At 38.0% G+C, this 22,495-nt stretch overlaps 2 protein-coding genes across 3 annotated transcripts in view; one reads left to right on the forward strand and one right to left on the reverse strand.

The window, feature by feature from the left end:
* The first annotated feature begins 9,596 nt into the window (after window positions 1-9,596).
* On the forward strand, window positions 9,597-11,345 carry ggact.3 (gamma-glutamylamine cyclotransferase, tandem duplicate 3). Its single transcript, XM_057331095.1, has 2 exons — window positions 9,597-9,728; window positions 10,307-11,345. Exon 2 carries the CDS (start codon window positions 10,333-10,335, stop codon window positions 10,786-10,788), a length of 456 nt encoding a protein of 151 aa, XP_057187078.1. The 5' UTR covers window positions 9,597-9,728; window positions 10,307-10,332; the 3' UTR covers window positions 10,789-11,345.
* A 103-nt stretch (window positions 11,346-11,448) lies between these two features.
* Window positions 11,449-22,495, reverse strand: part of farp1 (FERM, RhoGEF (ARHGEF) and pleckstrin domain protein 1 (chondrocyte-derived)) — a 53,180-nt gene continuing 42,133 nt past the window's right edge. For both annotated transcript variants that reach the window (XM_057331094.1, XM_057331093.1), the window contains exons 17-27: window positions 21,224-21,305; window positions 19,681-19,918; window positions 19,475-19,605; window positions 19,314-19,382; window positions 19,079-19,168; window positions 18,704-18,786; window positions 18,496-18,608; window positions 16,209-16,372; window positions 13,368-13,475; window positions 13,138-13,289; window positions 11,449-13,035 (exon numbers count right to left, since the gene is read on the reverse strand). In XM_057331094.1, the coding sequence (XP_057187077.1) occupies window positions 12,957-13,035; window positions 13,138-13,289; window positions 13,368-13,475; window positions 16,209-16,372; window positions 18,496-18,608; window positions 18,704-18,786; window positions 19,079-19,168; window positions 19,314-19,382; window positions 19,475-19,605; window positions 19,681-19,918; window positions 21,224-21,305 (1,309 nt within the window). In that variant the 3' untranslated portion in view covers window positions 11,449-12,956. The remainder of the gene's footprint in view (window positions 13,036-13,137; window positions 13,290-13,367; window positions 13,476-16,208; window positions 16,373-18,495; window positions 18,609-18,703; window positions 18,787-19,078; window positions 19,169-19,313; window positions 19,383-19,474; window positions 19,606-19,680; window positions 19,919-21,223; window positions 21,306-22,495) is intronic.

Genomic DNA, 22,495 nt, shown 5'->3' on the forward strand with positions numbered 1-22,495 from the left:
TTTCATTTATTGGAGCTGTGGTACAGTTTTATCATCACACAGATCGGTGTGGAGATGAATTGATTCATGTCTGTATAGTGATGATGGAGTAAATGGACAATGAAGTGTTGAATGACATGTGTTAATCTCTCAGTGTAGACATCAGATAAAGACCACAGTGATGTCATACAGTTTCTGAAGACATTGAAACACTGTTCAAGCCTGCATGAAGGTTCTTCAATCCACTTGTCCTTCATCTGGTTTTTATTCAGTTTTCAGATTCTCTATCATCTCGACCTGCAGACCTGATAGCCGTCTTTTATTCATACATTCAGACATCCTTGTTGATGTCGTTGTTATAATGTTGTTTAGCATGTTTTGCAGTTTAAATCACCACCCAATCATCTCATTGTATTAAAGACCGGCACTTTTATCTTTATGGTACCTTATAATTCAAAGAGAGAACACTCATTCATTTGTATTTATTTGTTTTCTTATTTATTTAGGCCTAACTGTATTTTGTTCTACATTTTGCTTTCAACCAAAAGTACAAACAACAGCAGGTGTATTTTCTCTCATTGAGGTTTGTGGGGATGGATCATTGAAACAGTAACTTATGTTGGTGAGGAATGATTTTGTTTCACAAATCTGGCAACCCTGCCAATCCGGTCCGTTAACACTCAAGCGCAAGTTGACTGTGTATGATTATGAAAACATATTTACTGTTGTGTAAACTCAAACATTATATTTGCTACACTAATGCATGACAACAACGAAAGGTTATCCCATTTTTCAGGAATTTTAGTCCCCGTGGTTTTCATAGCCATGGCTGCAGAGTGTTGTGGCATTCTAGCAAACTTTGAGTGACGTCAGTGGACCGTTCCAAGATGGCGGACACGTCTACGTGCCTGGAGTGCTTGAATGAGGCATTTAGTTATATATGAAGAGTTTGGTTCCAACTCTGTTTTTTAAAAAATCATGCTTTTTTATTGTGCATTCCAATTAATATCAATCAAACTGCAGTTGGTTTGTTTTGATTTATGCCATAATAACTCAAAAAATACAGCTAACTAACACAATAAAAACTAAAATATGATTTTTGATTTTTTTTAAAACAGAGTTTTGGAACCAAACTCTTCATATGTGGTCGCTACGGTGTTGTCTGTGGTTTCCAGTGTGTTGCCATGCTGTTACTAAGGTGCAAGTCATATGCAAGTTTTATGTTTTCTTGAGTTGTTGCTCACTGATTCTTGCCCAAGTGCATCATATTGCCCTTTACAAAAAACATGTATACTTCAAGTTCATTTGATTAAGTATTTAAGCAGTTTAAGGTTATGCATTCAGTTCTACTTGGGACTCAATTGAATCACAATGGCCCGGTTTCACAGACAAGGCTTAAAGCTAGTCCCAGACTAAAATGAATGTGTGACCTTAACTGAATATAACCTGCACAGAAATACCTTAAAATATAACAGTGCCTTTGTTTTGTCTCAAGATGCACACTAGTAATATATTCTTTTAAGGCATTAATACATAAAAGCGACATTAATATCTAAATTCAACTAAGGCATAGTCCTGGCTTAAACTAAGCCTTGTCTGTGAAACCGGGCCTAAGTGTATAAATGTGTACTTTGTACTCTAAGTGTAACAGTAGTAGTAGACTTTATTATTTTTTTGTTTAAAAGAAGTATACTAAATGCACTCTTGAATTAACTGCTTTTGTGTAAAGCTGTAAATTTCAACTTTCTCTGTTGCCAAGAGATAAAATCTCCAGTGAGTTGGGTTTTTTTTGAGGGAGTTTTCAGCTTTAAATTGAGTCTGGAGGTTTAATCTGGTCCAAGTCTTATAATGATAGCCGGACCTTGTAGACTTAATCATTTGGTGTTGGCTGTCAAACACACAGTGAACTTTAGCCGTGCTCTTTGACAGTCGAGGAGAAAGTGTGTGCCTGTTATTCCCGGAACAATTATTCAAAGTCTCTCTCTTTAGATCTGATCATCAGGGGCCCATTCATAAACGCAAAAATCCACGGCAACGTTCATATTTATAAAAACATTCTTTGACGTGGAAAAGTGCTTAGCGCCGCGTCAGGGTCTGAGCAGACGTACGCACTTTTGCTTCTGCGAGTGCTGAAGGTTTTTTGAAAAATAAGCCATTCCTGCCGCTTGTAAAATATTCGTTGATAGGCGCTCTTTCATATATCAATGACATTAATTAGACATCGTTAAAAGGCGGAGATCTGAAACTGTTCAGCTGCGAGCAACTTCACGATCATTTGCGATTTATAGACTTCACATCTGATAGAGAGGCGTACACGCGTATTCTGTGCGAATGGTCGTTCTATGAATCACACTTATGCGCTTTAATGAACGTAAAATCTAATTTAGGACGGTTTCTATGCAACATTTTATAAATAAGGTCCCTGATCGCCATTGATATCTGTGGGTGTAACAAAACCTGACGAGAACACAAGATTAAACACGACTGTTACACAGTGAGGAGAAATTCATCTTCAGAATTATTGACTGTCATTATGTAAAGTCTGGTCAAGAGCCGTCACAGTTTCTTCTGTTTCACTGTGATCATTACTACATTCAAAGCTATTACAAGTCATTCGCCGTGACATCACGATTAATACAACACTAGACCAATGCTGAAATGACATTGTGCACCATCACTGACACCTAGAAACATCTGTCAGCTTCTGATAATGAGTTTGGTTCTCAGGATTGAGCCTCATTATCGGGTGGATAAGCGTTTTGTGTCATTTCACATATTACAGCTATAAAGATATTACGGGCGGTCATAAGATTTTAATGACTACAAACATTAAGGGAAACGTGAATTGGAAATATCACAGGAGGGTTGATGTCGGCGTAACGGCATTAGGAGAATCTGTACAAGGGCTTTGATGTGATGGAAATAACGCCACCTAATTGATTTGGATATTGTAATTACATTTCTCCCGTATCTCATTAGCAAATGTAAAAATAGAGGGCGAGGAAACGTTGACTTTAATTCAAGAAATCTACCCACGGGATTGTGTAAAATCTCAGCAGCTTTAAACGGCTGACTCAGCTTTATCATGTTTACATCAATTAGCCTGAGCTCGCGCGTCTATCTCGCCCCGTGGGATTGTGTGTGGGTGTGGGAGGGGGTTAGGATGGCGTGTCGCGTCTGTGCAGATCAGTGACTGTTGACCGACCCTCGGGGATTGTGCACATGTCAAATCCACTGGTTTTTAAAGAGAAAATTAGAGACTGTGCTGTCAAATCTGACCTCACGATGACACGAGGAGATGACCAGCACTCAAGAGTGCACTCTTAAAAATAAAGGTGCTTAAAAGGTTCTTAACGGCGATGCCATAGAAGAACCATTCTTGGGTCCACAAAGAACCGTTCAGTCAAAGGTTCTTTAAAGAACCATCTCTTTCTTACCTTTTTATAATCTGAAGAACTTTTTTTAAAACAGAGATCCTTTTGTGAAACAGAAAGGTTCTTCGGATGTCCCCGTGAACTGGAAGTTGCGACCGTTTTTACTTCCGTATTCTGACGCATTTCCGAATGAAAAGGAATTTCAAAGGAGAAAATAAGTGGGCGTGGCTTGCGTTTTTCACTGCGAACTGATTGGATGTGTAAAAAGAGCCATTGCATTTTGAAATGAAACTGGCAGCAGACTGACAGTTGAAGGGGAGGAGTCAACGGCTGCTCCGCCCTTGCCGTCTCATTTACTTAATTTGAGATGGATGGTCATTTCAGGGCGGAAGTCCATTTTCAGATTTTAACTGAAGGTTATGAGGGCACATGAATTTTAAAACGAAAGTGACCCACATTGATAAGCTATTTACTATAAACTCTGCAATATTTCATGAAAATTAAGAAATTTCATTTTTGATTTCACTGAGACTTTAAAGGTTCTTTATGGAACCATTTAGACAAAAAAGGTCCTTCTATGGCATCGTGAAGCACCTGTAATGATGAGACAAAAATATCCCATTGAAACATGTATATGTACTGTATAATGCAGGACTTTAGTGCTTGTGTTAGCAGCTTCTCTGAAATAAAACATGTCTGTAGTTAAATATATTGTTATGAAGCTCGCGAGTCTTTCATATTAAACATCATTTGCTCGATTGATTCTCTCTACAGTCCGGTCCACATCCACATTCAATTTGTGCATCTGTACACATATTTTGTTTATGATAATGACGTTATCGGCTCGATTCCTCGAGACTCAAATCCTCATCCCATCCGCTGAGTCTGACGGTTAGTCGTGTTTGTTCGTCTGGTCCTCAGGGGATGCCGGATTATAGTTTAATTAATAATTTGGTCAGATTTGGAGAGAGCACAAACCCTCTATGGGTTTACTTTTTAACACAGATGTCCAGCTCCATCTAGAGGTTCAGCCGGTACCACATTGCTGATGTTAATATATGCAATGTTTGTGTGAGTGCTGTTTTGATATTCATAGAAATTCAAAACAAGGGCGGAGCGACAGCTCAAAGCATAAGGAAAACAAATTGCATTTACAGTGCGCGTGATGTGAGCCTTCCGCTGTATTCCAGACTCCAGCGTCTCATGCCAAATGATGTGTGTTATGTAGTTGGAAATGTCTGGCTGCTTTGATTCAGAGAGAAATTAAGTTCTCGTCTCTGAACACTGAACAGATCCGCTCGCTGTGATTTCGATTCAGTAGCTTCCTTAAATCATTCATGTTTTTATTCATGTGGCTACAGAGTTCCCCTAAACAAAAACAAGTATATTTCAAGTTCATTTTAATAAGGATACGTAAAAGCAAGATTGAAGTATACTTTATGTAGTAAGTACTAGTACGGTATACTTGAAATATATGGGACTTAGTTGAGACTTAAATGAAACGCAACAGAGAACTGAAAGAGAAAGATCTGAACATCTGTGTTGATGTCAAACATCATGTCTGTTGTATAAACAGAAGACACAGATGCTGATGTTGGTCGTCACAACGGTGACACACTTCATTCATGAACATCAATTAATGCTCTTAAAACTGTCATTTATTGATGTGGAGTTCACTTCTCCTGTTCCTCTCATGAACCGTCTGACAACCTGTCAACTGATCTCAGATCAGACTGTTTGCTCTTGTCTTGGTAGTACAATTTACACAGATTTCTGAATGTTCTGTGATTGAACAACGTCAATAAGAGCTCATAAGAGATGTGAACAGTGCTTAAAAACCATCTCGGGACGATCAGACCTCAAGAAACTGCTTGAGTCCAGAATGACAAAGAAAGACATTTCTGTAAAGTCACAACATTTCATACGTTTATGTTATTTTGTAGTGTTTTATGTACAAACATTACGGTAAATATTCTAAACGGAGTGTTTTTATGTCCACATGATGCTGTGTGATCAGATGACTAGCAGAGAAACACTCATCACTTTAACAGAATAACTAACAAACTCTCATAAGAAGGGCTGTAAAACTAAAGTCAATGTTCTCTAAATCTGTTATCATGATTTTCCTGAGAGGGTTTATTCAAATAATCCAGCATGAATGAAAGATGTTTTGGGATTAATTGAGGTGTTTTTGTTTGTTTGAAGGGGAAATAAACTCGTGATTTTACAAATCTTACAAATAAAACCGATGTATAGGGTTTGTTTCTGACACTCATTAAAATGAAACAGAAATAAATTACCATGAGATGGAGAGGGTTTTTTTGTTCTAGAAAACACAATCCAGCATTGCTATATGGTTGTCAATGTAAAAAAATCCATTAAAAATGGAAATATACCGTAAAATATATATATATTTTTATAGGATATAAGGATATATATTCAATTATTTACCCCATTTTTCTTGTAAATTAGTTGTCTTTTTCTGTTATTTTTCTAGTTTTTGACCGTATATCAAAAATAAACTGTAAAAAATGAAATCTTGTAAAAAAAAAGAAATTTTCTGCCGCAGGGCCCCCCTACAAAAACTGTAAAATAACATTTTTTCCCCCATTGTAATTTTACAGTTTTTTTTTACTCTATTTCAGACAAAAATCTGTAAAAAAAATCCGTTTTTTAATTTTATGTGGAAAATCTTTATAAAAAATAACAGGAAAATTCTGTTAAATTAAGGTTTAGGTTTCCTAAGCAATATTAATTGTGTTCTCGTTGGCTTTTAAGGGTGGTTTCTTTTGACTTGGGCTAGTAGGCCTAAAAAACACCTAGCAACACCTTGGCAACCAAGCACTGACCAGTTTTGCATGGTACTAAATAAATGAGAGAGACTATGGGATGGTCAGTGTAGCTGATGGTATGGCGTCGTTGCCGGTTTGACTCTTAAACATCTGTCTGTAATAATGACTTTAACATCACCCCCCCCCCTACATGACCCCTGAAAGACAATTTCACCACCTGCTACAGTACCATATCATCTCTTTCTGTTTCATTCTTTCAACATTTGCAGTTTATTTCAGTACCAAGCTTTGTGTTTATGTTTATGGGCACTTGCGATCATCAAGCGTGTGTCATCATAACACCTCAGTAATTGTTTTTCTTCTGTTCTCGTGTTATGGTGGAAATAAACCCCTTGACGTGTCATCACATTCCAAACATGAGGGCTATTCAAGAGATTTCATGGTGCAATTTCATTTCCATTTCATATGAACATTTCTTGCTAAACATGTCATTTGGTCTTTGATGTCTATGTTGCTGTCTGATGGAATATGTCTGTGGAATATTCCGATGTTTATTTTGCTCTTGGGAAGTGCAGAGATCATGATGATGTTGTCTGTCTGTTCTCGTTGAACTGTGAATCTTCACATTTATTTTGTTGCTTTTCCAACCTGTGCCCATGATCCTCATGAATATGTAAAAATAGTGTATATAATGTAGTGCCCTTATAAAATGAACCACAGTTTCACTACGAATACAAACAAAAACGATAGTTTTTATCATTTTACCATGGTATTTATAGTAAACCGTGATTATACAAATATTAGTCAATCTGCTAAAGAAAACGTGGTTGGTTTTCATAAGGCTGTCATGAACTCGTTAAATAAAAGCAAATGAATGCTATCTTTTCTTATTTCTGTTATTCTTGTTCTCATTTATTATCAGTAAATCTATATCTACACTGTATTTTCTGTACAGCTCCGTTACGACAATGCAAAACTGTGCAAAGCGCTATAGAAATCAACTTGAATGGAATAGAAAAGCTCTCTGACTTCTCTCCTTTCACACGCCTGCTGTTGTGTTTCTGCTATTGAAGTGTTTGAAGTTTCCTCAAAAGACAAATCGAAATGTAGAGCTTTATTTCTGTGACCTCCGTCCGTATCGTAACTGTAATACATCAGCCGGCGTCGAGCGATGTGTTTGTCTGTATTCACTGTCAGAACAGAAGATGGTTTATACAGTAGTTGAAGCAATCTGAAATGAAATTGCATGTGTCAATGAGACATCCTGCAGTTTTTCAGCCAGGTGTGAGACTTACATGTTTACTAAAGCACCTCGCGCAAGCCATGAAACTGTAAACACACGAGATGTTATCGTGAGAAAAATATAGAGCTGTCAAACACTGACATATGTGCTACATACGTATGCAAGATGGATGGATGGATAGTTTACACGTAAAATGCCTCATTGCACACATTGTACTGTGGGCTGGTTTGTTCTATTATGCCTTCTCTATGCATTTTTGATTCACAGTCATGTTTGTAGTGCTTCACAAACTGACAGGTCGTGACACACATGAGAAAAACAACGTAAGAATGGACTTGTGGAAAAAATATAGGCTACTTTATTGTCATGAAAATCATGTCAGAAGGCAAAACATGTCGTGGGTTTCATTAAAATGTGAACTTTTCTGAGATTTACTTGGAGACAGACGATTGTTTGGTTTGAATCAGTTCTGACTTTTTGCAATATCGCCATTTTATTTAAGTGAAATTTTACTAATGCAACAAATAATATATATTTTTTTGCCATTTAAATCATCTAAAGCTTTGCCATATGCACCCTTGGCACCAGTACAAAACTGTACGTTTGTTCAAGTTAAAGTAAAATGATTCAAATCTCAATAGTGTAAAAGATGACTGGTAAAATACTGCTCGTCTGGTTTTAGATGTGTTATTACAGTTTTAGCACAGTCCATTTTCTCACAACTATAAACACATTCTCAGAACAATACACCAACTTGTACAAACCCCACACAAAAACGTCCTCATTTTGCAAAGGTTTAACGCACAATATAATGAACTGCAGTGTCAAGGTGTAAACTCAAATAGCACACGTTTATCCATCAGTAAACATTCAGTAACAAAACTGACGACACACCAATCAGAATCTCAGGATACTATCAATAGGAGCACATCCTAGAATCATCTACAGGGCTTTACACTACTTAATACAGTATAATTACAGCACACACTTTATATGAGAGAAATCTCACTATTCCGTATCCAGTAAACTGAATTGTACGTGTACACCCTCAGATCTGTGATTGTCAAGTTTATTTGTTGCATTTTTTTTTTGCAGAACTACTACGCACAAAAAAATATTTTGACCAAATTGCTGTGTGTATCCTGGTGCACAGAATGCCATGTTTATCTATATATTTATGCTGCATTGTGTTGCATACCCAGTTTATAATGTTTTTTTTTTTCGTTTTTCAAACTTTTATTGTCTTTTATCTACTTTCATCTTACCATAACAGTAGTGTAATTTTTATTTTTTCCTAAAGCTCATTGTTGCATTTTGCTCTTTCTGCACTCTTTTAGGATGTATATTGTAATAGACACTGAGCTGACAAATTACTATTTTCTTGAATACCAATAAGAGGTTTTGGTAACAGTGTTTTGAATTGATCTCACCAGTGTCTACGACTATGTTGTAGTGTGAGTGTTTCTGAGGACTTGTGGGTCATGTTTGGGGGTAAAGTTTGCTTTTTCAGCAAGTCAGGTCAAGCATTTTGACCTGAAAATAGGATGTTGAGGGAATTGGGTGAAAAGTTATGGTTTCGAGAAAAGGAGCCATAATTTCAAGAAATGTGTTTAAGCAATCGAGAAAAACTGTAAACAGAATTGTAAAAGTCTGCTGATGTGCAGAGTTATTTCGCTAGATGGCGTCATTTCACGTTTACTGATGTGACTAAAGTGTCTAAACAGTACGAGTGTTTCATTGGAAATGGTTGAAAAGCATTTTATTAGAAATGCAACATGTAAACTTTGGAGCTGCTTCAAACTTATAGACATAAATACATTTTTAAGTGCTGTTGTGTAATCAGTGTCCATGTTGTGTGAAAATAGTCGGAACAACCTTTTTATTTATTTCATTTGTAACATTAACACAGTTTTATAAGGGTTATGGAAAAATATCTTTGAAAGGGAAAAAAGATCTTTCCAAAACAGCAGAATCGGACAATATACCGTAGAGTAGCCTTCAGTACATTTAAATTAAAGTATAAACGTTAAATATAATTTACTGGCGTTTATAAATATTTTTAATCGTTAAACGCCATGTTTTCTTTTAATACATGATTGTTGTTTTTTTCACGAAGTATTTGTTATATTAATATTTACTTTATTTGTCTTTGAAGAAGCGACCATTGTTACGTCAAAACAAAACGTCATTTCCTTAGTCACCTAAACACGGAAGTGGCGCGTGAATGAACTGAACTGAAAATAAAGGTTCGTCCGCAGGCTTCGAAACACAAACCTGTTCGACTGATTTAAAAACAATAAACTTCATTCTTTGTCAACGGGAGGGTTCCTCGTATTATCGGTAAGAAACTTGGTTTTCTTTACCTCCTGATCATATTTCTATTTAACGTTGAGTGTTTTCTGTAACGTTACGTTAACTTACATAACCTTTGGCACATTATTTAAGTACTAAAATATTCAAAGTAATGTCATATTGTAAGGTAAAATTAATTTATTTGAGCTTACCTTGCTCTTTGATCCCATAATTTATATATTTTTAAATTCAATTATTTTTGTATTTAAACGTCGCAAAATATCTGTAGCAGTAAGGGGAAATATGTAAGCCATTATCAGATTTAAAGTTTGCCACGTGGAAACACATAAAAACAGGTAACGCAACGGCAGAAGTAATCCAGATATATACTGTCTGCATAAAGAATCCTCACAAACTTTAACTATGTAAGTTTGTATTGTTTTGCATGCTCTTAAATGCTGATACATTTATTTTGAATGATTTGTCTATTAATGAATAATTATGCATATTAAAATGCATTGTCAGTCATTTATGCACAAATAAAACCCCCACATATTTTGATGTCTGTGCGTAGACACACGGTTTTTGCATTATGATGAATGTTTTTCCATTTCTTTCACCCACAGGACATTATTATTGTTGTAGGGTTGAAATGACTCGAGTGTTCGTGTACGGCACCCTGAAGAAGGGTCAGCCCAACAATTGCAGAATGGAGGACAACGGGACAGTAAAGCTCCTCGCGAGAGCTCAAACCGTGGACCCGTATCCCCTCGTGATCGCTACCGATGACAACATCCCCTTCATGCTCAACCTGCCCGGGAAGGGTCAACAGGTCAGAGGAGAAATCTATGAAGTGGATGATAACTTGCTGAAGTTCTTGGACGTGTTTGAAAGTTGCCCAGAATTGTACCAGCGTACTCTGGTCCAGCTGGAGGTGGAGGAGTGGGCCGGTGAGGATGAAGACAAACTGAAGACGGGCAGTATCGTTGAGAGCTTTGTCTACACCACGACTACATACAAACCTGAATGGCTTCAATACCCAACATATGAGAACTATGACACGTATGGAGACCACGGGCTGAAATATGTGTGTCGTGAAGACAGATGACCAGATGTGCAGTGATGTGTTGTAGAGTTATCAAATTAGCAAAATGTTATTTTTTCTAATTGTAGTTTCAGATGGAGAACATGGCAAACCATAGCCGTTCGACAGAGACATTCTTCTGGATTTAATGGTCATAAGAGGAATCGTATTGGTTTTAATGGGAATTATAATGGTTTTTATGGGAGTCTACTGGTAATGTGTTCGATTCTTTCTGAACCAATAGAACACCATTAAATCATACTGGAATAAGACCCAAAATGCACTACATAAAAAAAGCTGATGGTTCATAATGGCATTAGTAATGGAAACCATTAGAATTTATATTTTAATTTACATGGCATTAAAGTACTTGAAATACTACTGTACTGTATTCTCTTAGGAAATAGTCATTGAAAATGTTGATTTTATTGTATCTAATGAAATGGGAACAAGTTTACCTGTGAATTTTATTTTATGAGAAAATAATTGACCAACAACCTTAAATATGTACTGAAGTGCAATACCGTATATGTGTTAAACGCTCCAATATCTGTATGATTTCTGTATGTCTCTATAAATGCAAGTGATCAAACCTTTGCACTTTTGAAAAAAAAAGATTTCAAGTTGACAGCTTCAGTTTCATGGTTATTGTAAAATGACACAAAATGCAATGCATGACATATATACATATATATGAATTTATTCTGAAGATATTCAATTACCATCAAACATTTTTTGCTGACAATGCATGTTCTTTTATAGCTGTATTAATAAAGAAAAGAGAATAAAATGCTCCAAAATGCATCAATAACGTAAAAAAGATACAAAGATTCTCAAGAGAAACAAAATGTGAACGTGTTTGGCACTGGACCAGTTAGACAAAGGCAGCTGGGATCCGTCAGAAAATCTTCTGCACCATGACAGAATGATGACCACCTACTCACAGATCACAAAACCACTGAGGAGTGATTCACAGTTCAGTATCAAAATCGTATCAAAATCACGTCCTGGAAAAAGAAATAAATGTAGAAAGGCAGCGTCTGTCTGTCAGTCTCATGCCTGCAGAGAAACTTTTCTTAAAACAGTACAAATCCAGACTGCATAGACATCCGTCTGTTGATGCGGGTTCATTTCACGTGTCATTCACTTCACCCCAAAGTCAAACGCAAATAAGATATTATACTTTGCATATAACGCAGAACCCCATTTACGGAACAAAGGTTTTTTTACACTTTCAGACAATTAAGCACATTCACAATTCTGATTGCAGTGCTATAAAAAATCTCATCTGTTCGGAGTGTTTTTTATTGATTTATAACAACTATTACCATTGTGCATACAACTGTATATTACATTTTTTGCATTCCTGTAGTGGGTATTTTTCCACTAGAGGGTAAATGTGCTTAATTGTCACAGAAATGTCATATTTATTAAATAGTTTTGGAATAAAATGTACTCATGTTCCATGAGATTCAAACCAAAACACAGATGGAAGGGTTTATTCTTATACATTAAACATCCGACCTGGCTTCTCAGAAAAGTTTCTCCGTCTAATCTTTTGGTGTAAAAAGTCTATAAAAGCATTTTTACATGTCGTATTTCATTCACAAACTCCTACATACAGTAAATTGACGCATTGGTTTTCGACTTTCGACTGGCCTTAATAAAATTGTCATTCACAAATGTGACCCATGGTGTCTTTGCTAGGACAGTTTATCTTCTGTAGATGAAAAAAAAAACGGAAGCGTTTCATTTTGACCTGATGATGCTTACACCTCCGTTGTCAAATTTTGGAGCTTGGCATTGACGCGAACCTTTATTCTGTTATTTTATGACGTCACTTTACACTCCAACCCATTCGAAGTCTACTGAATCTTTTGATAAAGTGAAGCAAGAACGTAGCACACAAAACCGTTTCTGCTGTAATAAGATACATCTTGTAAGAACCTGATTGAGAACCTGATGTTTCTGCCCGTTGTGTGTGTGTGTGTGTGTGTGTGTGTGTGTGTGTGTTACGGGCGGTGTGTTTGTGTGTGTCATCTCTCTCTCGCTCTCTCTCTCTCTCGCTCTCTCTCTCGCTCTCTCTCCCTCGCTCTCTCTCTCCCTCGCTCTCTCGCTCGCGCTCTCTCTCTCTCGCTCGCTCTCTCGCTCGCGCTCTCTCTCTCTCGCTTGCTCTCTCTCTCTCTCGCTGGTCAGTAGATGTGTGGTTCTTTGCGGATGGTGCGCGTGTGGCTGGACGAGCAGGTGGCACTGCGAATCACCTCCATCCACCTGTGACATCAGACAGACGAGAGAAAACCGGTTTGAAATACAACTTCACATCTGAGTAAGTAAGCAAATAACATCTTGAAACTGGTGTGATGCGTCACATGCCTCTCAAATGTGTACTCGCTCTCTGATCTGAAGTAGTACACGTGCGATTTGAAATGAAGCTTGAAGACGTAATCTTTGTGAATGTTCTCAGATTCCGAAGGAATGGTGATGGAGTATCCCAGCAACGGAAGGCTGGCGAGAGGATATTCATCCTGCAGAGCGACACCGGACGTTCAGTAAACACTATTGAAAACGATGTCAAATGAACATGTTTGGTGGATTCGTCTCACCTGATGTGTTTTGTAGAAGAACAGACTGAAGTTGGTGAAAACCACCCAGAGTTTCTGCCATCCGTTGCTGTTTTTAAACTTTCTGAGCAGATTTCCAGACAACTGATTCTGAAGAAGAAAATACAATGAGAAAGACCCACGAGTCAAGTACAGATACAATAACCAGACTTCAAAACTCACAAAAACACTTACTGACATTATAACATCGGAAAGATACGTTTGAGGATCTGTTCGATTCCCTCACATTCTGACATTGATTTAATTACAATTTATAACTTTATCGTCTTTGTTTCAAGGCACACTTCACCCAAAAATGAAACTTCTGTCATCGAGTTGTTCCAAATTCTGTATAAATGTCTTTGTTCTGATGAACACAGAGAAAGATATTTGGAAGAATGCTTATAACCAGACAGATTTTGACTCCCATTGACTCCCATAGTAGGAAAAAAAACAATGGTCGTCAAAAGTGCCCCAGAACTGTTTGCTGTCCAACATTCTTCAAAATATCTTCTTTTGTGTTCAACATAACAAATAAGTGATCAAGTATGTTTTCCTACTATGGGAGTCAATGGGGGGCATGAACTGTTTGGTTATAAGCATTCTTCCAAATATCTTTCTCTGTGTTCATCAGAACAAAGACATTTATATAGAATTTGTAACAACTCGAAGGTGAGCAAATGATGACAGAATTTTATATAATTTTGGAGTGAAGTATCCCTTTAAGCAAGCAAGTTTCTCAAAGTGAGTTTTCGCTCATGTTTGGCTCACAAGTGTTAATGTTGGACCCTGGCTTCATTTACAGATCCCTGCGAATATTTAACCCTCGACAAACTGTTGATCTGAGTAGAACGTCTATGACGTCGTTCACACACGACGAGTTCAAGACGATAAAAAAAAGCTAAAAACATCTTGTGTGAAAGCCCTTAAATCCTTTTCAACCGGATTTCAGAGCTTAAAACTATGCCGTAACTTCATCTGTACTCTTGGTAAATATACCGTAACGGCGTGTCTACACCAGACGTGCAAGGCGTTGTGTTGCACCGCTCGAGCTTTGTGTAGACATCTCATCATCGGCACCAAAAGTTTACATGTAAACATGTTAGAAAGAATCATGACACTCAACAACACAGAGAGGAAGACACAGAACTGAAATGACACGACAAACCCAAATCACAGTCAGCATTCAGAGGTCTCTGACTTTACTACATTCTTGAATCTGTAAGACTAACTAGAATACATTTGTGGTTACTATGATTTTACTACGGTACAAATACAACCAAAAACTATGGTTACTGTAGTAAATGATTGTGAAGGTTTTACCTCTCTACTCCTGCAGGTGTCAGTAAAGGAGAGGCTTTTGACCCGGTACCAACACACCACAGACAGAGAGACGGGCCCTTGAGCCCTGACAGCCTCTGACACACTGACTGGACAACACTCGTCTACTGAACCACAACACACAACAACACACACACACACACAGAGCAGGAAAAAACAAGAAGAAGAGAGACACAGAGGAAACATGACAGAGACGCACACAGAGGGACAAGAACAGAAGTCACGATCTCAAGACAACCATGACAGAAAACAGCAGACAACCTGAACGCTGAGGTAAGAGAACACGAGTCCACCCGCACGGAATCTGTGTCAAACCTATTCCCCACAAACATCATCGTGAGAATATCAGGCTTGGTCTTGTTTTCAAAACATTACACATTCCCCTTCACCACATGCTTGATCTTTAGTAATAATTTGATCACGCTTTTAGCGACCAATAACGCCGTGTATATATCCCGGTTTAAAATCCAGAAAATGGAGATGGTCCTCACTGCAGAACACAAGTTCCTGGGGGCGAGGTTGGATCTAGATCCAACTCCTCCCACTTTATATACTTGGTAAGCGCTGAAGTACAGTTCCCTTTTTAAGCGTACGCGAGGGACAGCGTACAGTGCGCGTGACGCAAATTTCCTCATCAAAATAGTACGCGCGTACTGTCTTGTTACAAAGTACGCATATGTCGCGCATTCCATTTCTTGCAGTAATTAGTTTAACCACCAGGTGGCAACCGTGTCGATTCAAGGTAGTAGAGGGAAACCTGACCCCTGTAGGCCCGGAGAGGTATTGCTATTTGTCGCAATGCGCATGCGTCAATATCCTCGTACGATGTATGCCACAGGTTAAAGTTGCAACTCGTGGTCGCCAACGTTTGCACTTATCAATGTCATCATTTAAAGTACGCCTGTAAGTAATGATCATAGTTAAATATTTGTTAACCCAAACCCTTATTACCCTAAACCTAATAAAAAACGTTATTAAAAATACCCTAACACCGTGTCTACAACGGACGCGGCGCGACACGACACACGGCTTGTTCTAATGGGATTGTCACGTCGCACCGCATCCAGTGTGGATAAAATTTTAAATTCTAATGCGTCTTTTTGTCACATCGTGTAAACCTAAATCTAATAAAATACGTTGTTAAAAATATGTTAATGGATAAAGTTTGTCTTCAGCAAGTCTGTTTTCTGTCAAAAGAATAACTTTAGTTACGACTCGATGTGGAAACGGTAGAGCAACGACACGAGTGTGCCGTGTGTTGTGGGAAAACTGCTGCAGAAATCTGTCGACCAATAAAAACGCAGTGTAAAGAGCGTCGACCAATCATAATGCAATGGGAGGAGACTGGATCTGGACCCAACCTTGCCCCGTGGCTGTCGCGTTCTGCAGTGAGGAGCTACTGAGAAAATGTGAGCACAAATTCCGTGCGATCATCGTCTGGAGAAACGGCGGGAGGAGAGAGGAAAGTTAAAGACAGAAGACATGGACTACACGCTGGTGTACCTCTAAAGCTACGCTAAAATCCACCATAGACACGCTGGTGTTACGATGCCAGCACACGTGAACCGTGGTGTTACCACGGTGAGGTGCCTGTCGCTCCAGAGAAGTTCTTGAAGAGCTCAGATCGTCCTCGGATTCCTGATCTGCGCTAGACTCGTCAGGGCATTCTGGGAAATTTGGGAAGAACAGCCGTTTAACAATGAACAAAACAAATGGTGATTTTTGCCGCATTATAAAAAACGCAAGTATTGTGGGTAATGTGTGTTTCTACCGCATAAATACCATGGTAAATAAATGTCAGTACCCTGGTTTATATGATAGAAATCTACAGTACATCTCAAAGCACAGTACCACCACAGAACTATGATGTAAGTCCATTATTCCACAGAATACTCCATAGAAACAGGTTGGATGTGCAGTAACCAGAACATCAGACAAGACAAGAGAATCAAATCAAAACTTGAGATATATCTATTATCTATATTCAGTGCGGATGTTAGCTCCTGCGCTGATGCACAAACCCTTCAAATGTTGTTGTTGTTATTTTTTGATGGGCTGTTGATGTTTTATCATTCATTAGTAAAAAATCACACTTGAAGTGATCATAACCATATTATTCCTCGTTTTCTTTAATGTTATGGTTTTGGTGTTGACGACATTAAGAATGATGACTATATTTTTAATTTGTAAAACTTTAGAGTAAACGGTAAACATTAACATGACACAAATGAAGAAACATCTAACTTCTAACATTATAATAGTCCATCATAATCACAGTGTGTGTGTGTGTGTGTGTGTGTGAGATATAGTGCACTGGTTTGACCTACATTATAAGGACGCACAATCCTTACAATGAGGTGTGTATTCATTTGTTTGGTGACGCCCCCTACATTATGAGGACATGCCGATGTCCTTGTAATTCAAAACGTAAAATAAACATACTAAAAATGTTTTATTGAAAATGTAAAAGTTCAGAAACTTTTAATGATTCTTAATGTTAGGGGATAGAATATACAGTTTGTGCACTATAAAACGCATTACGTCTATGGAATGTCCCTCTATCCCACCAATACCAACATGTGTGTGTGTACTTGTACATCTATATTTGTGAGGACCCGTTTGAGTTGTAGACCAGCGGTGTGAGGACAAGGAGAGTAAAGTGAGGACATTTTGGCCGGTCCTCACTTCCAGAGACCCCTTTAAAGGGCTGTTTGAGGGTGAAGACTTGGTTTTAGGGTTTAGGTTATAATTATATGGTTAGGGTAACGGGCTAGAGATTGCATTTCGCCAATGTAGGTCCTCATAAAGATAGATAGGAAAACGGAGGTCCCCACGGGCATAAAAGCTTATGAATTGTACGGAACGATATTTTTAGAAAATTTAATAATGCAAAAAGTCTTCTATGATCTTAAGGTTTAGGGGTAGGGGATAAAATCTACTGTTTGTACAGTATAAAAATCATTACGCCTATGGAGTCTGTCCCCACGGAGATAATAAACCAGACGTCTGTGTGTGTGTGTGTGTGTGTGCGTGCGTGCGTGCGTGCGTGCGTGCGTGCGTGCGTGCGTGCGTGCGTGCGTGCGTGCGTGCGTGCGTGCGTGCGTGCGTGCGTGCGTGCGTGCGTGCGTGCGTGCGTGCGTGCGTGCGTGCGTGCGTGCGTGTGTGTGTATCAAATCACCATCTACACCTAAGGAAATAAAATCTGTTAAAGTGAACGAAGAGATCAACTTTATATCAGCTCTGGAACCCTGTGGAAAAAAACATCCGCAAACACTAAACCTCAAGACAAATCTGCTCCATTAAAGGGACAGTTCATCCAAAAATGGATGTCATCATTTACTCACCCTCAGGTGGTTTCAAACCTGTTTATGCATTTAAAATATTGTCTTTTTTTGTTCTGTTGAACACAATGAGATATTTGGAAGAATTTTGGAACACAAAGAGTTCTCGGGCACCTTTGACTACCGCTTAATTCTTCCTACGATGTCCCGGAACTGAAAATGACTTAACATTCTTCCAAATATCTTTCTTTGCGTTCATCAGAACAAAGTAATTTATACAGGTATGAAATGACACGAGCGTGAGTAAATGATGACAGAATTTTCATTTTTGGATGAACTATCCCTTTAAGACATGAAGTTATAACAGTACTAGTGTATTTTATTTGTATTGATTTACTCCGTGTTATTTATGAAGACTGGTCATTCCCGTACGTGATTTGTGTCAGATGAACGAAATCAGTTTTTGTCGTTGAAGCGGTTGAAAAGAGACAAATGAGTTTTTGTCTTACTGGTGTCAGTAAAACTGCTGGAGAGAATCTCGGCTGAAGATCCGTTACAGCCGTCTGACAGTTCAACGGCCATCTTAATGTCCTCCAACCACTTCTCCATCTCTGATTTGGAACTGCGGAAGACGAAAAGGGCTCTTCGATATATCCACACAGTACATCCCATCACCTCATTCTTCTGCACTCTTAATAAAAGTCAAGATTCAACTACCTTGCGGCCACGACAACAGACTGACGCTGTCCAAAAAGAGTGAAGGAATGAGGAACACCCCACTCCTCCTCGCTCTCACGGATCTACAGAAACACACAGATGACCGTGAATATACATCACAACTGTCACCGCCCGTGAATGCATTTGATTTACTTGTCGAAAAAAGTCTTTTTCTGAATAATTGTGTGATGATTGCACAATTATTCACAGGAGATGAATCAATAAACGCAGACACTGCTCACACACGTTCAGACATTAAAACAAACCTCACACTCGTCTGGAAGGTTTTATGAACGCAGATACATCTAATATATGCAAACGATGTCATTTCTATTCTCAGTAAACAGACTTTACAGTTGAGATGGTTGCACTCACTGTCATTCCATAGAGAGGAAGCTGCCCGTGAATCTTGAACTGATTTGAGGACGTCATGCCTCGACTCGTGTACATCAGAACATCATTGAACTTCAGTCGCATTGAGAAGACGAGAAAAGAAGACATGATTAGTGCGAAATAAAACGGTCGAGTAATGGATTAGGATGCGTGACGCGTGAAGGTATAATCATCTGACAGAATCACATACAGACACGTGAGAGCAGACGTCTCTTACCAGAAAGAACATTCTCTGCTGAAGACCTTTACCAGAGAGTTTACTCAGACATCCCAACCTGATGAACTCCTGACAAACAAAAAACAACAAAACCACATCAACACACATCTCGTACTAACATTTCAAATCTGAACTGTTAATAAATCATCCGAAACACAAACCCTTCCGGGAACGGCAAGATTCTGGATGCCAATGAGATCTTTCTTCAGCTCGAGAAGTTTCTGGAAGTTTTCCATCTTGACGAGGGTCCCCTGAAGCTGCGCGACCGTCTCGGAGACGTCTGCGAGCGCGGCTGGAGAAAGAGACGTGTGATTCGCAAGAACGTGAATCTCGGAAGAAAACGAATGTGGCTTGTTCTGCGGCGTACCTCGTGAGTCTCTGAAGTCGTCGTGTGTGGGTGGATAATGTTTACACAGCCGCTCCAGGATCTGTTTGTAATGCATGAGGCGATGCAGCGGTCGCAGGAAGATGATGTTGAGCGGCAGATAACAAACCTTCTGAAGCTCAAAGTCTCGACACAGAACCTCCAGCTTGCGGGAGGAGCGACACGTCTTCTCCAGCTCCAGTAACGCCTCAGAATGCTTCTGAAGATGAGCCGTCAGCAGCTGAGGAACACAACAACAACAACACAATGAGCTCATCGCAAACTCCACATAGAAACCACTCCACAGAGATGGTCGAACTCTGCCACTTTCATAAGAGTTTGGCTCCAAAATGAACAAAAATCATGTTTTTTTATTGTGCATTCCAATTAATATTAATCAAACTGCAGTTGGTTTGTTTTGATTTAAGCCATGATAACTCGAAAAATGCAGCTAACTAACACAATAAAAACATGATGACATTATAAAAAACATGATTTTAGAAAAAATCTCATTTTGGAACCAAACTCTTCACAAAAATAGAAAAATGATCTAAAACCGGCAGAATATCCATTCATATATTCGTATATATTCGATATAAATATGGTGTGTTTATAATTTATTTAAAATTACATGCTTCTTTCCTCCTACGTTTCTATACATATGTTTATTACTTTTTCAAAATATTGGGTTATTTTATATTATATAGGTTATAAACTATATTTATTTAAAATATATGAAGAGTTTGTTTCCAAAATGAGATAATGTTTTCAAAAATCATGTTTTGTATTATGCTATCATGTTTTTTTATTGTGTTTTATTGTGTTAGTTAGCTGCATTTTTTTGTGATTATGGCTTAAATCAAAAACCACCAACTGCAGTTTGATTGATATTAGTTGGAATGCACAATAAAAAAACCTGATTTTTGATTTTCTTTTTAAATGGAGTTATCTCATTTTGGAAATAAACTCTTCATATGTTTGTATGCGGTGCATTTATTTAAATTGACATGTTTTTTCCCCACATATTTATTTATTTATGCTATAAATAAAAAAAATAAGAGACCATTTTTTGTTTGTTTTTCTGAACTTACTATTTCTAGGTATGTGTTCATCATTTTTGTTTCGTTCTGTGAACTACTAACAATATATATATGTTACCATTTGCATTTATTTGCAGAAAATGAAAACTGGAGAATCAGGTGAAAATAACAGAAAAGATGCTCTGTGTTTTTCAAAACATCAAATACTGCAAACAAAACAAGTGATGAACAAGTAATTATAAAATAAAAACGTTTTTCTGCTTTCTTTCTTTCTCCCATCTTACCGGTACAGTATGTCTATAACGATTGTTGAATCACTGCATTGTAGTATTTATCATATTATTAGGACATGACAAGATGAATTGCTTTGTTGTTCTTCACTTTTCTATATAATTGAATAAAAACATCTGCTATATCTACAATATTTACTATATCTACAATATAGTAAACAACAGACATTTAAAACAAACATCTCCCAGCTGTGAGTGATATGATGATGTTCTGACCTTCAGACCCTGAATATTCTTCAGCATTACGTCTCCGACACGCTGGTAATCTCCTTTAATGTGTGCGTTCGATCTTCCTTCCCTGAAGACACACAAACACACAACACATTCACTGTGACATACACACATCATTTCTGTTCATCACACAACACCTTTCACACATGACTTCAGATAAATCACACCAGCCATTTTATTGTACTTTGTGAGGTCTTTTTGGTTTTGACAAGCCTCGAATACAATATTATTTATACTTGTATTGTGTTATTTTATGTTCCACAGAAAGTCTGCTAAATGACTAAATGTAAATGATGAAAGTGAAGCTGAAGTTCTCAAGCTTTCCACCAGATGTCTCTGTTGAACATCTACACAAACAGAACGTCATTTATCAGACACTTGAACTCTCACTCCAGACACAGCACAAAACACAAAATGAATTTATCTTGAACTCAAGCCGTCTCCCTGCAGGACACACTGAACATCAGAACGGTGCCGAGAATGGACCAGTGACTCTGAGAGAGGTCTAACAGAGAATGTGTGTGTGTAAAATCAGACATTCAGAATCAAAATAAAATCTTATTCTTTCTTTTCAGAGCAAATGTGAGCAATGCCGTCTGTTTCACCGCTAATATTAACACACTATACACCAACACTGCACTTCCTGTTTGACAAACAGTACGGGAGAGCACAACCAACAGAACATTTACAACTAAATCAAAATGTTAAACATCTTTAAAGTCCCAGTGAAATTAAAAATAACAATGCCTATTTTTTCATTAAATATTGCAGCGTTTATTGTCAACAGTTGATCAATGTGGGTCATTCTCTTTTTAAAATCGTGTGCCCTCATAATCTCCAGTTAAAATCTGAAAATGCACTTCCGCCCTCTAGTGACTATTTTATGTCAGACGTCTTGGGCGGGGCATCTGTTAACTCCTCCCCTTCAACTGTCAGTCTGCTCCCAGTTCCATTTCAAAAGGCAATGCTGTTTTTGTACATCCAATCAAATTGCAGGGAAAAGCAAGCCACGCCCACATTTTTTTCTCATTCGAAATTCCGTTTCACTCAGAAATACATCAGAATACGAAAGTAAACAAGTTCGCAACTTCCGGTTCACGGAGACTTTAAGGCTTTATTATATTATGTGACATGCAAAAATAGGCCTAATAATAATAATAATAATAAATACAAATGTGAAACAGGAAGTGCTTATGGATCAGTGTTTACATTCAGAAGAATGGTCTACAGCATTCAAACTGAACATGTTGAGCTTAC

Source organism: Triplophysa rosa, linkage group LG4 (assembly GCF_024868665.1).
Source record: "Triplophysa rosa linkage group LG4, Trosa_1v2, whole genome shotgun sequence".
Lineage (NCBI taxonomy): Eukaryota > Metazoa > Chordata > Actinopteri > Cypriniformes > Nemacheilidae > Triplophysa > Triplophysa rosa.